The sequence below is a fragment of the Eufriesea mexicana genome, unplaced genomic scaffold (assembly GCF_001483705.2).
Source record: "Eufriesea mexicana isolate 0111107269 unplaced genomic scaffold, ASM148370v2 scaffold2646, whole genome shotgun sequence".
NCBI lineage: Eukaryota > Metazoa > Arthropoda > Insecta > Hymenoptera > Apidae > Eufriesea > Eufriesea mexicana.
This window is the reverse complement of record NW_016910740.1, coordinates 427944-442054: the sequence shown is the minus strand read 5'-3', so window position 1 is coordinate 442054 and position 14111 is coordinate 427944. Positions and strand designations below refer to the sequence as shown.

General features: G+C 27.1%; 1 protein-coding gene and 1 long non-coding RNA gene across 2 annotated transcripts; one reads left to right on the top strand and one right to left on the bottom strand.

Moving 5' to 3' along the window:
• The first annotated feature begins 791 nt into the window (after positions 1 to 791).
• Hex70a (hexamerin 70a) lies at positions 792 to 12963 on the top strand. The gene is made up of 6 exons (XM_017903986.1): positions 792 to 1029; positions 6403 to 6739; positions 8072 to 8481; positions 9788 to 10104; positions 11935 to 12290; positions 12536 to 12963. The coding sequence occupies exons 1-6, from the start codon at positions 808 to 810 to the stop codon at positions 12937 to 12939; spliced, it is 2046 nt and encodes a 681-aa protein (XP_017759475.1). The 5' UTR covers positions 792 to 807; the 3' UTR covers positions 12940 to 12963.
• LOC108550283 (uncharacterized) lies at positions 10003 to 13561 on the bottom strand. The gene is made up of 4 exons (XR_001890407.1): positions 13468 to 13561; positions 10402 to 10641; positions 10238 to 10281; positions 10003 to 10074 (listed from the first exon to the last, which is right to left on the bottom strand). It is a non-coding gene; the product is annotated as an uncharacterized LOC108550283 (long non-coding RNA).
• Positions 13562 to 14111: the final 550 nt, after the last annotated feature.

The window sequence follows — 14111 nt, the reverse complement described above, 5'->3', positions numbered from 1 at the left end:
CACATATCTATTTCATTCTAACCTTACCGACCAATTATTCTATTATAATAAATTATTATATTAATTAAACTATTATTAAAATTATTATTAAAATTATTATTATAATAAACTACAATTATTTCCTTAACAGAATATTCACAATCTGCAAATAGATCTGTGTTACCTCAAAATTAACAACACGATATGTTAAACAGTAACAAAAGTCTTTTAAACAGTAATAGATTAGTTCTTTTAAATACTAGGACATAAATTGAATTATAAAGGTTCGATAAAATAAATTTTAATGTAAATAACATTCCATGGGAACTGAGACTTATCCACCATTATATAAAACTACAATGTATTTTTCTCTAACCAAATACAAACAACTCGAATTTTAAAAATTCAATCAAATTTTGTTAATTATTAATAAATAATAATTATCCGTGAATAAATAGTAATAAAAAAAGGAAAGGAATAAGAAAAAAAATAAACAAAAATATTATCTTTCCTTATCAAATACGACAGTCAAAAAATAGAAGTTCAGAAAGGTTAGCTTTTTACTTAATACTTAAAGATTAACAGGTTGAAGATTACTATGTACACGAAGATTAATAACTCCATATTGTTTCTACGACGGACTGAGACAGAGTCTTTTCTTTATTAAATAGAAATCTAAGTTTGAATCATAGATTTAAGGAAATATGGGACTGAAAATACTGAACCGTACAATAAGGAAGTACTGGGGGAGGGGATAACAGAGTATAAGAGTAGCTGCACGCGGAGCATCTGCGCTCTGGGATTCTGTGGTTTTGAACTTTCAAAAATATGTTTCTACTGTCACGGTTGTGGCTGCTAGGGCTGTTGGCCTGCAGTTTGGTCAGTGCAGAATATTTTACGAGAACCGCTGACAAGGACTTCCTGATAAAACAAAAGAGGGTCTACAATCTTCTATATCATATCCGTCAACCATCCCTAACGAACATTTCGTGGTATAATGAGGGTCAAGAATGGGACCTCGAGGCCAACATCAATTTGTACTCCAACCCGGTTAGTAATATCAGTCAAATATTTTAAAGACACCGTTTTAAAATATTTTCTGGAATATTCACAAATTCGGTATTTATTTTAACAATTAATGTTTTGAGAGCACTAAATGTTTTAAAAGCGTATTAGAGACATTATTTTTCGTAAAAAGAAAATGTCAGTAATTCAATATTTGATATAATTTGCTCGAATCTAAATTAAAATTGATCAGTATAAGATATTTAGGTATTAAATTGATCGAAAAATTTATTACATTTTTTTTTCCTTTTCTTATTTTGTAAAACGAGAGTCAATTTTTTCATTGGTGACCAACTCCTTATGTACCAATGGTAAATACCTCTAACTAGCATTATCACGAGTGACAGTACCGGATTTATAATTCTTCAAATTAAATTAATATTGATTCAATAGTTCGTTAATTGATATTGAAATAAAAATTGCAACACAAATAAGCAAGTTGACATCTTTGTCTAATTCCAAACATTCAATGTCTCGTTTGCTAAGGTGTCATGATCAACGATGTTTGAAATTATGTAATTTTTATTCATCTGATAGTTCTAAGATTAAAATGTCTAAATTAAATAAATTGTTACATTTATAAAACTGACAATACCGCCAGTTACAATAACAATAAAAAATATTATATGTTATATGAAAAACTTGAATAATTTTAGCTTTCATAATACAGATATATACATATGTACCCACATACATATACACATATATATACACATATAACATATATACATCACAATATATACAATAAAAGAATATAAAATATTATTTATTATTTATGGATACTTTTATCGGTCTAATAGTTCATTTACTTCCTTATTTTTAAATTTTGTTTTAAAATATTCTACAGGTTCACCTACCATCTTATATTGAATTTTTCTTTGTCAAAAAATTTTATAAAAATCTAAATAAGTTGTTGATTAATACAAAAAATTTATGACAGTTATCCTAATTGTAAATTACTGAATTTGACTATTTTTACAGTGTCCAATTATTAAAATGTAATTTGTTATAAAATATATTTACTTCCTTATTTTTAAATATTGTTTTAAAATATTCTACAGGTTCATCTACCATCTTATATTGAATTTTTCTTTGTCAAAAAATTTTATAAAAATCTAAATAAGTTGTTGATTAATACAAAAAATTTATGACAGTTATCCTAATTGTAAATTACTGAATTTGATTATTTGTACAGTGTCCAATTATTAAAATGTAATTTGTCATAAAATATATTTACTGATTAAATTTTCAGCAGCAACTATTTTTTTAGCAATAAATCGAGGATTAAATCACAATAATAACTATGTATATATTTTAACTATCCGTGATTTGTAGAAATCTCCAAATAAAATTATAAATTTTATTGATTAAACATTTTTTTATAAACTTTCAACCATTTAGAAGATTCTTGAATAACATCGTCTGTTTTAAGCAAAAATATCAACTTTCGCAGATAGTTGAAATTAAAACACATATAAAGGTGTAGAAAAATTAGAATTTGTTTGTCTACAAAATGTGTTATAATGAGCAAGAATAAGCAACCTTTCTTAATAATAAATCACTTGACGACTTTTAACAAAGTTGACAAATTAGCAATAAAAAAATTAATGATTTTCATAACCAATTCTTCCATTGTAGCTGCCAAATTTTTGGAATATGCTGACTTATCAATTTTTCTTTTATAAACAGGGTAATTTATGTAACTAATACAAGTCATATTTATTTTCTGTACACGGTTAAAGAAGAATGTATATAAATACATTTGTTTTTGTAATATAATATAGTTATATACTGCTTGTTTTCTTTTATTCTTATAATGATGTATAAAATTATGAACTTGTACAATATTTTCTGCATACAATAAAACTTTCTTTATGCACATCCATTTATCACATACATCAAATTTCCTTATATTTGTAAAAAGTATAAAAATAAAGTAACATATGGCTTGAAATGAAATGAGAAAATATTTAAATATCTCATTTAATGCAGATATTTGTTCAAAACTAACCATCTTTTAATCACCTCTTCTAAAAATTCTTTTCCTCTTAAAGTAACAGATGATTTCATCTATGTACAAAGCAATATATACGTTTATTTAAAAAGATGGTGTAACTGTAACGTATGTATGTATTTACTACATGATTGACATTTTACATTCATGATTTCCTTTTAATTTAAATTTAAGTGAAAAATATGATTTATCCCATTTAAATTTAAATTGAAAAATCATGGATCATGTATTCATGGATTACTCGCTAAAAAATACAATTTTATAGCAAAGTTCAAAATATTAACAATATCATAAAAATTGCACCTTCAGTGATAAAAATTAAAACAAATCTTTATTGCAATATGATGTACTTAAATGAAAATAAATAAATAAATAAATAATTTCATTCGCTAATAATAATTTTTCATTGAAAGACATAATCATACGAGAAGAAGATTAACTGTTTATTTTCTAACTCTCTGTAAAAATATTATTAATAAATTGGTAAAATATTTTCAAATTTATAAACGAATGGTAGTCAATAGCAATTAGTTAAAAATTGGCTGATTGAAAATTTATATATTCAATTTTAATTCACTCTTACATTTTTTGTTAACATATAATGAGATTTTTATTTAAATCACTTGCTATTTTAAGTATCAATTAATGCATTATTGTTAAATATATTCAATTTTAAATATCATACATTCGAATAATCATATAATCATACATTCTATAATGATATTATATTCAAAAATGATAAAACTTATCAGACAAAGAAAGTTTTAGTTACAAACTGCAAATGATCCTGAGTATCATATTGTACATCGATAGTATGATTTCGACATCAATCATGAGTACCACCTAATATAATAATTTAAGAGTGTACTACATCCTTAAATCCAACTATGTCTACGTTTCTTTATCTATGTTTTGTCATTAGCTCATACATTGTCCAGATACGAGCCAGCATATTACAATTAATTGTTCCAATTATATGATGCGTCGATCCCCTGTAATTAAATCAGTCAAATAATCAGACATAAAGTAGGAAGAATGATATACAGTTTTTGCACTTTAAATTCACCCTTCTATAGATTAAATTCATCCTTCTGCAAATCAAATACTTATACATAAATATTTGATTTAAAAAAAAATATAAAATATAAATTAGCCAGTAAAAAAGGAAAAATTTTATTGGAAGGATGTACGTGATGTATTAGATATTTATTTAGCAGTAATTACATTGTGTATATTATATATATATGTGGGATCGCGTTGGGTGGATTGGCTAAAATAGTGTTGTTTCACTTCTTAATGGAATAAAATAAGCTTATACGTAAATTGACGATTATAAAACAAGAGGGATTCGCTATGGGCACGTTCGACTTTGACTTCTTACATCCTGACACACTATTAGCAACTTCCTAAAGACTATTGGAGACTGTAAAGGACTGAAGCTGCCCGCGCCCTTGCACCCTTATTTAAAGCAATCATCCTGTCCTTTTCCATAATCAGGCTTTCCTTTCCAATCATGCCCCTTTCCTACGCAACCTCGATGGGCCAAGTACTTCAGCCACACTGGACGCATCCTTAAACTTTCATTCGACTCTACCATAAATATTCCTTGCAATCGATCCTCTTGCACAAGATCACTTTCATTCTAAACCCAAACACACTTGACATTCTTTCAAGGCCGTACTTATTCCAATCCCACGTATATGAGCCGTTCACTGCACAAATCGATTAACTCCACTTTTTGAAAAATCTTAAATTTAAGTGTCAAAGCACTTGGTATAGTCATAATTTGTTACATTTAAGATTTTTCAAAAAGTGGAGTTAATCGATTTGTGCAATGAACGACTCATATAGAGATAAATTTGCACATGCGCAGTCTGCACTATAATGGTTCCCTTGCGGCAGCTGCTGCAACAGGCAAAAACTAATATTTATCGATGAATCCGGGTTTAATTATCATCTTCAACGAACAAGAGCACAATCGAAAATTAACCCTTTGCACTCGAGAGGCGCCTCTCAGTCGCCATTTAATCAGATTCTACAGATCGATGTTAATTAATCTATCAAGTTTACAATTACCCAATGATGCGTGGAATATCGAAGCAAAATAATTTTACGTCTTAATTTACATACGATTTCTTATTTGCCATTTTAAAAATATCGTCGACTTTATGGTAGAAGGTTTTCTTATTACTATTTTTCTCTAACGAAAAAATCGCCGAGTGCAAAGGGTTAACACGTTGACTCGTGTGACCGTGCCAACTGCGAGAGAACGAAACTTTCCCCTAATTGTGGCAATTAATGTTCAGCAAATAGTATGACACCGCAAGTATTTTCTGCGACTTTCTCAGAAGATTACTTCAGAAATTGGAGAACAATAATATGGATAAAGTTTGGCTGATTTTGAATAACGCAAGTGTCCAAGAGACGCAGGAAATCCGTGACGTTGTTGGTCAGAGAAGGCACACTCTACATTTTCTACTACCATATTCTCCGATGATGAATCCCATCGAAGAAGTATTTTCCAAAGCAAAATTTTGTGCAAGAAATATGTTAGCAAATCCTTCAAATAGTGAAAATTTGGTAGATTCAATCAATAACTCAGTAGTAACTGTTACCCACAAATTGTTAGAACTATTATAAGAATATATATGCGAAGTTACCAGCAGCAGCTGCACGGGAACCATTATAGTCTAGGCTATGCATGTACAAATAACTTTATCTATATATACACATAATTACTGCAATTACAAAATATGCAATACATATAAAGTATTTTATATAAGTACTTTAATAAATTGGTAATTACTGTTAAATAAATATCTAATAAAATCTCATATACATTCTTTTAATGAAATTTTTCATTCCTTATTAGCCAATTTATATTTCATACTTTTTTAAATAAAATATTTAGTTATAAATACTTGATTTGCAAAAGGATGAATTTAATCAGTGCAAAAGATAAATTGGATCTGCAAAAAGCTGAATTTAAAGTGCAAATATTGTATATTGAAAAATTGGACACAGGCACATTATAAAAAAGGTCTGGTAACAAAAACAATAACGTGGAACGCAGAATTTTTCATCAAAGATTTAAGAATTGGTTATTTAAGCTGTGGTAAACTTAGCGTTAAACGGTTATTAAATTTTAAAGCTTATCCCGCAAATGATTAAAATCAAAAGCAAAATAATTGACATTCCTAAAAAATAGCGATGAAGAATTTACATCCACAGTCTAAACTTTAATACATAAGCCGCCATCCTAAGCAATTATGATAATAAATATTAATAATTATGATAATAATTCTGATAATAAAATAACGAGAATATTTATAACGAATTTTTAGGGTGCAGTAAAGGAATTCCTTTACATGTACAAAAATGGAATGCTTCCGCGAGGAGAATTATTTTCGGTTTACTATCCAAAACTCGTTAAGGAACTGGAAGCTCTGTTTAAGCTGTTCTATTATGCAAACGATTTCGATACTTTCTACAAAACGGCTCTTTGGGCGAAAAACAATATGAACGAGGCCCAATACTTTATGGCCCTTTATAATGCGGTAATAAGAAGACCAGACACAAAATTCATCCAACTGCCACCTCCGTACGAAATGTACCCCAACTTATTCTTCAACTCTGAAGTCCTAGAAAAAGTCCACCACGTGTCAATGTTTGGTACACCAGGTAACTGTATTTTATGTTTCTTTATTTTTAATATTATCAAATGTTCCAGAAAAATCCTGCGATTTTCATAATTTCGCACCTTAATCTAGAGGACTTAAAAATTCGATTTTTGGATTTCTATGTCTTTTTTATAATTAGGCACGATGAAAACGTGCTCCTAACTTGAAGTTTTTAAAATTATAAAAATTTGCTTAAATCAGCTTATAATTATTTTCTTAGAAACTACTAGACTGACATAAAATATACAATTTTATTGTTACGTACCTATATATACATATACAGCAGACTTTTAAACGGTCTACACAGGATTAAATCCTTAGTCCAATAAATAAATGATGATTTAAGAAATATAAAAATGTCATTTATAGCATATAAATAGATATTTATAATATATAAATGTTTATTGAACATTTACTTCAATAAGGAATTAGTAATTTTCATTTGCTTTTTCAACTGAAATTTGTTTATTAAGAGAAAATTACACTATTTTCTCATATGAACTATTCTAATGATAGATTTATTATTTTGTTGTTTAATATGTCTTATCGCAATTATATTTTTTATAAATAATCTTCCGAACGGCTTATCTTTTTTTCCATTTTTAACCTTTATCATTATTCAACGATTTTCAAACTTTTTCAATTTCTGCTTTTATTAATTTTTTTATTAAATAATTAAACTTGAAAACTTTTCATTACAAAGCATTAATTCAACTTCCTTTTATGACAAATGTTGCGAATTATGAACTAGCTGCATAAGACAGAATGCCTAGTGTATATAAAATAAACAACTGGCTACGATTTCGATTTGCATAACTTTTGTGAAGCTTCAAAAAAAAAAATAATAAAATGAATTGCACATTTTTAAATATCACTATTGTGTTAAACATTGTTTTACATTACTTACTCTAAACAAATGACAAATAAATTGAGATTGAAATATATCAAAAATTTAAAATATAATTAAAATTAAATGGAATTAGAACAGACGTTACATCAATTAATTCGCATAACATGAAGAAGCTCAGTTTATTTATTAATGTGATTTATTTATCTAATTCACTTCGAAAATAAAAGATTTCGAAAATAATATATCTAAAATAGTTATTCGAAATTTTGTTTATAATAGAATAAACCACGAAGAAACGTCTGCACGAAAATATAATCTAATATCTAAAATACTTAATAACTGTTTCTTTGTTTTTGGCGAAATCGATCTGGAAAATAATAATAATAATGTCTAGTAATAATAATTTCTATTCAGCCTAATATACTCCATTAACAACACTTCTGTAACATACAGCTGACCCGAGTTGAAACCATTTTATTCCAGAGAAGCAGGCACTTGCAGGATACAAAGGATACGTAATCCCAGCAAACTATTCCGGCTGGTATCTGAATCGCGAGTACAATTTGGAAAATAAACTCAATTATTTCGTTGAAGATATCGGCTTGAATACTTACTACTTTTTCTTCCGTTTATCATACCCATTCTGGATGGATTCCAAGGAATTTAATTTACCAGACACCCGCGGATTGGAATACCTATATGGACACAAATTATTACTGAACAGATACAACTTGGAAAGACTTTCCAACGACTTACCTGCACTCGAGGACTTCGATTGGCAGAAACCATTCTACGCCGGTTACTATCCTAGCATGATTTATCAAAACGGGTTGCCATTCCCTCAAAGGCCAGACTGGAGTAACTTCCCTGTTTACAAATACAAATACATTAAGGTAAGTGTCAAAAGACATTGAGATTTTGCTTTACATCTATTAAAAGTTTCAAGTGCCTCCAAGTGATTTTGCACCACTAAATGAGCCGTTCACTGCATAAATTGATTAACTCCATAAAACAAAAAGTAGAGAAATGCAATGAAATAATGTATATTGTTTTTTAAAATTCCCTTTATAATTTAAATCGGAATAAATATTGTACAATGCATAAATACAAATGTAACTTTCATCTAACGGTATATAAAATTTATAAGAAAAAATAGCCAAAAGGTAATCGTTAGTAATGTTACCATTTCTATGTTACTGGAAGAGTTAATCGATTTGGCAAGTGAAAAAAGTAATAAATTTAAATTTTACTAAATTTTACTTAAATTCTGATAAGACGGTACTAAAAATTCACCGTTATCATTCATGGCTTGCTAGTGCATTTGAGTTGCATTATTGCAACGATTTATATTAGAGTACGCAGTTAATCAAAGTGACCTCTGAAATAAATTATTTATTATTCAGTGGCCAAAAAATTTTTGTCGTTTAAAGGTGTTAATCTTAATTATCAGGGAAAGTTATTATAAATATAAAATGTTATGACTATACCAAGTGCTTTGATACTTAAATTTAAGATTTTTTAAAAAGTGGAGTTAATCGATGTGCGCAGTGAACAGCTCAAATGTAAATCTAACAAGATTATCCATCGCGTCAAATTTTTAAAAAATAGTGATTTCAATAGAATAGAATTTGAAACATATTTGTCCGGTACCGAAAGTTTCTCATTGTCGTGACAAGGGCAAATGTATGTTTAGCTATTAACCCTTTTCACTCGACGATTTTTTCGGTAAAGAAAAATAGTAATTCGAAGCCTTTCTGCCATGAAATTGACGATATTTTTAAAACGATAAATGAGAAATCGTATACAAATTAAGACGTAAAATTATTTTACTTCGACATTCCACGCGTCATTGGGTAATTTCAAATTTGATATATTAATTAAGATCGATCTTTAGAATCTGATTAAATGGCGAATGAGGATCACTCTTCGAATGCAAAGGGTTAAATTTATTAGCGAAATTGAAATTTTTTTGATTAAAAATTGAATTTTGTAGCGAATGCTTTTATTCGTGAAATCTTTAAATTGCAATAAAATAAGCAACATTTCATCCTTGATACGAGCAATTACCATACTTTAGTTATGTGAAATTTATTTCGAGTCATAAAATGAACGTTGCAAGATCACTTAAGAATTTCGAAAACTAAGACCAATGAATCGAAAAATCCACTTATACGATTTCACTTTAATTTCATTGAAAAGGATATTACGGAGAAGGAATCGAGAATAACGGCTGCAATTGACTCTGGTTACGTTCTGAGTAATAATAGCAAGTGGTACAACATCTATACTCAAAACGGTTTGAATATTCTTGGAAATATACTCGAGGGTAACGTCGATTCCTATAACCGTAACTTCTATGGTAGCATCGATGCTCTTGGCAGGAAAATCCTTGGTTATAATCTAGAACCATCGACCAAGTACCAAATCTATCCCAGTGCCTTGGAAACTTTCTCTGCTTCAATGAGAGACCCTGCCTTTTATCGCCTCTACAAGAGAATAAATAGCTATTACGATAGGTAATTATTTATTCCACTTGATTTTTTCGTATTCGTAAAACTCATTTTTATTGATTTTTTCTATTTCTAGCCTGTTATAATGTAAACAAACAATAAATTTAACGCGTAATACAAAATATTGACTTAAAGATACCTTTTATTTTTAGAAGGGGTTAACGCGTTGTATTAAACCGATTTCTGGAAATTTTTAACGAAAAAGTTAATATAATATTCTAACATCAAAATTTGTTACACATAACACAGGGTATCCTAAAAGTGACCACTAGCAATTAATTATTAAATTTTACGTAATAATACCACCAACAGATATCGAAGTGATTAACTGTTGAGTGAAACATTCCTTCAGATATTTCAGATATAGCTTTTTCCCCTTGCTATGATATAAATACAGTATTACGTTTATTTTACCAAATCATGAATAATTTAATCCATAGCACTTGTGTCGCGAAATTTCTAACATTTTATTGCACCTTGCGTTCTTTATTTTCAATGTACGAATGAAAATGTTGTCTCATATAGCCATCATTAACAAGGGATCTGAAAAGAAAAAAAAAGTTTGTTATTTAAAAGGAACAATCAAATTGATTTCAAGGAAAGGAATTTAATTGTGTAGAAATCGTTTATTTTGTTTCAGTTTGTATGTGTTTAATATCCCGTTCATATTCTAATATGCTAAAATTAACTTATTAAAAATTCTTTTCTTTACTACTAAATTACTAAAAACGGAATTATTCTTCTAGATCTGAGGTATAACCATACCAAACGAAAAACTTGCGATATGATTTTATTCTATTATTTACGCGTTATGAACAATAAATATTTCTCAATCTTAACATTTTCTGCTGATATTCACAAGGATAATTCATTAAAAATTAAGGATAATCCTATAAAAAAGATACGTTGAAATTTAAATTCTTATAAATAACGGTTTAATAAGAAATTCAAATATTTTATTAAGTTTCAACTGGATCAAATGACTTCCATATTAAAAATTTGTTCATATCTTTAATAATTAGCGAAATATACAACATACATATATACTTAAATTGAACATACTGTATATTTGATATTTTAATTGTACAAAATTAACTTAAAAAAGAAATTGTTATTATCTGTTGTGTTCTTTTCCAAAATATTTTTTTCGAATTACAGTAATAATTCCACAATTGAGCTCGTCTGATTATTAGAAATACATAATTCAAAGTTTATTTTATTCTTACAATAGTTATTTTTATTAAAAGTGTAATTTTCTAAATTTAACACCAATTTTGTAACATTTTTATACTATAAAAAAAGTATTTATAAAAAAATATTTATATGTTAATATAGTAAGAAATATTTTTGGCATACACATAGAAACTTAAGACAATCTATTTAATATGCTATGAAAGATTAAATTCCCCTAAAAATCTAAAAATGATATATTGATCTGAAAAATATAATCACAAAATAATCCGTTTATGGTTTTCTGCGGAATTATAAAGCAGACGCACAATATACATGTAGGTATGCATGTATCTTTAACACAGGTTTCTAAAGCTTTGAACCTTCAAAAAATGAAAAACTTTAACAACGGATTTTTTCAATCTAAAATATAAAATAGCCACTTAAACCGTTACAAATCATTTTCTTTTATACCAGTAATGATATTAATGATACGTCTAAAATTATTTTCTTTAATTAAGTTACTTTTCTATATAATTGTACATTATTTAGTAATATTCAGATAATCATGGATTATGCAAAATGAACTGGTCAACATTTTACATTTAATTCATGATGAAAAGATAATGCTAACTTTGATTAATACTATTTAAAATTTGTTTTTAGGTACAATATGCATCAGACACCATATAAGAAAGATGAGATTGTCTATCCCAATTTGAAAGTCGAATCATTTTCTGTTGATAAACTGGTTACATATTTTAGTCAATTTGATGCAACAATTAGCAATGGCTTATTAGTTGATAAACAAATTGATGAACAAAACTTGTTATTAATTAAAATTAGACAGTACCGTTTGAATCATAAACCATTCAATTTCCACATTGGTATCAATTCTGATAAACCAATGAAGGCAGCTATCAAAATTTTCCTTGGACCAAAATATGATGCACACCACAAACAAATTGAACTTTCAGAATATCTTAAATACTTTTATGAAATTGACAATTGGATTCTTGATTGTAAGTATCTGTCATTTATTTCAATATTTTTTTAAATATTTTATAATTTTTATATATTTTTAAATTAAAAGATAATACAAAAATAGAGACATTACTTTCTTAAACAAATAATTCTCATACTCTTTTGACCATTCTTAAAGAATAAATATGATCGATGAAACTATTTTAATTTATAATAATGCTTAAATATATGAGTTTTCATATTTTCCTATAATGGATATTAAACTCAAAAAAATTTCCAACAGTGAATGCTGGTCTAAACAAAATTGTACGTAGCAATCAAGACTGCTACTTTACAATACCTGACCCAGAACCCAGTGAAGTATTCTACACCAAACTCGAGGCTTCTCTCAACAGTGGCAAACCATTCACTTACGGTGAAAGAATCTTTGGATTCCCAGAAAGACTGTTACTACCAAAGGGTAAAAAGGAAGGAATGCCATTCCAATTGTTCTTATACATTAGTCCAGTCTCTACGGAATACCAATACACTTCCAGAGTATGGGGTGATTACAAATTCGATAATAAACCATTTGGTTTTCCATTAGACAAGCCTCTCTATGATTTTAATTATGATGGACCTAATATGATGTTCAAAGATATTCTTATTTATCACAAGGATGAATATGACATGAATATTACTTATTAATTATTGCCTTTTTTCACTTGTATCTCCCGCATTTATTTCTGTAATATCATAATTTTGTAATAAATGTTATTTTCTTTATCTTCCAATATGTTCTGCTTTATTTGCCTTTTTATACATTTATATATTCTTAAGAAAATAAAAAAGATTACATGTATATAGAATTCAAAAATTAATTATTCACATTTAATAAGATATTTAAATTAATATTGAATATTAGAAAAGTTACAATTTAAAAAAAAAAATCATTAAGTAATAGTATAATGTAAAAACAAAAATATATTTAATAACATTTCAAAATTCACATAAACATTATCAAAGGTATATTTTCTAATTAAATTAAAAGAAAAAATTTTACTTATCTTATATTTTGAATGTATTTATTAACTATAATAAAAGAAACAGTTTAAATAGATATCAAAAAGTAAATAGAAAAATAATGCAACAACATTTAATTTTATTATAATTATTTTTTAAATTCAAATAATTCCATTGTATTTGTGGTATATTCATTGTGGCAAGTACAACTACCTTTTCCCACGTTACTGAATACAAGTGGAAATCCTCCTCATCTTTTTGTAAATACCCACAAGACAAGATATGCTCACAAAACTATCTCTCTACAATATTTAAATGCGATTATGTAATCATTGCATGTTACTACCTTGTTCTTATATTTGTTACTTGTTTCTTTTTTTTATTATTATATTCTTCATTGACAACCTTCTTGTTGTTATTCTGGAATTGCCCAACATACTCATTTCCTAGCATCACAAATTTAATATACAATTAAGTTTTGCAAATATACTATAATGCATAAAGAACAAGATTCTAAGTTCCATAAAATAATTATTTATTAATTAAAACAACTATTAAATAATAACAAAACTAACTAAACAATAATATAAAAAAATTGAAACATAAAGATAATAAATTACTATTTGTTTTAATTTCTTTCTATTAACTCTCATAATAACCGATCAAATAATTAAGTTTATGAAAAATAATAAAGCAATAAACTAAATTGTTAAATAACTATATAATTAATTAAACTATTAAATAATTGACTAAATAATTACATAAAAATGTTCCATGCATCTATTGTTTAACTACATCATTGTTGTAAATTATGCTACTTTAACAATTTAACAAAAATTTACTTGATTTCTACTCAT

What these genes read in the sequence shown, in the direction of transcription:
- Hex70a (XM_017903986.1), top strand. Translation starts at nt 808, where the DNA reads ATGTTTCTACTGTCACGGTTGTGGCTGCTAGGGCTGTTGGCCTGCAGT. An exon ending in TCAATTTGTACTCCAACCCG is followed by an intron (nt 1,030 to 6,402) that starts GTTAGTAATATC and finishes ACGAATTTTTAG; the next exon opens with GGTGCAGTAAAGGAATTCCT. An exon ending in TGACAATTGGATTCTTGATT is followed by an intron (nt 12,291 to 12,535) that starts GTAAGTATCTGT and finishes AATTTCCAACAG; the next exon opens with TGAATGCTGGTCTAAACAAA.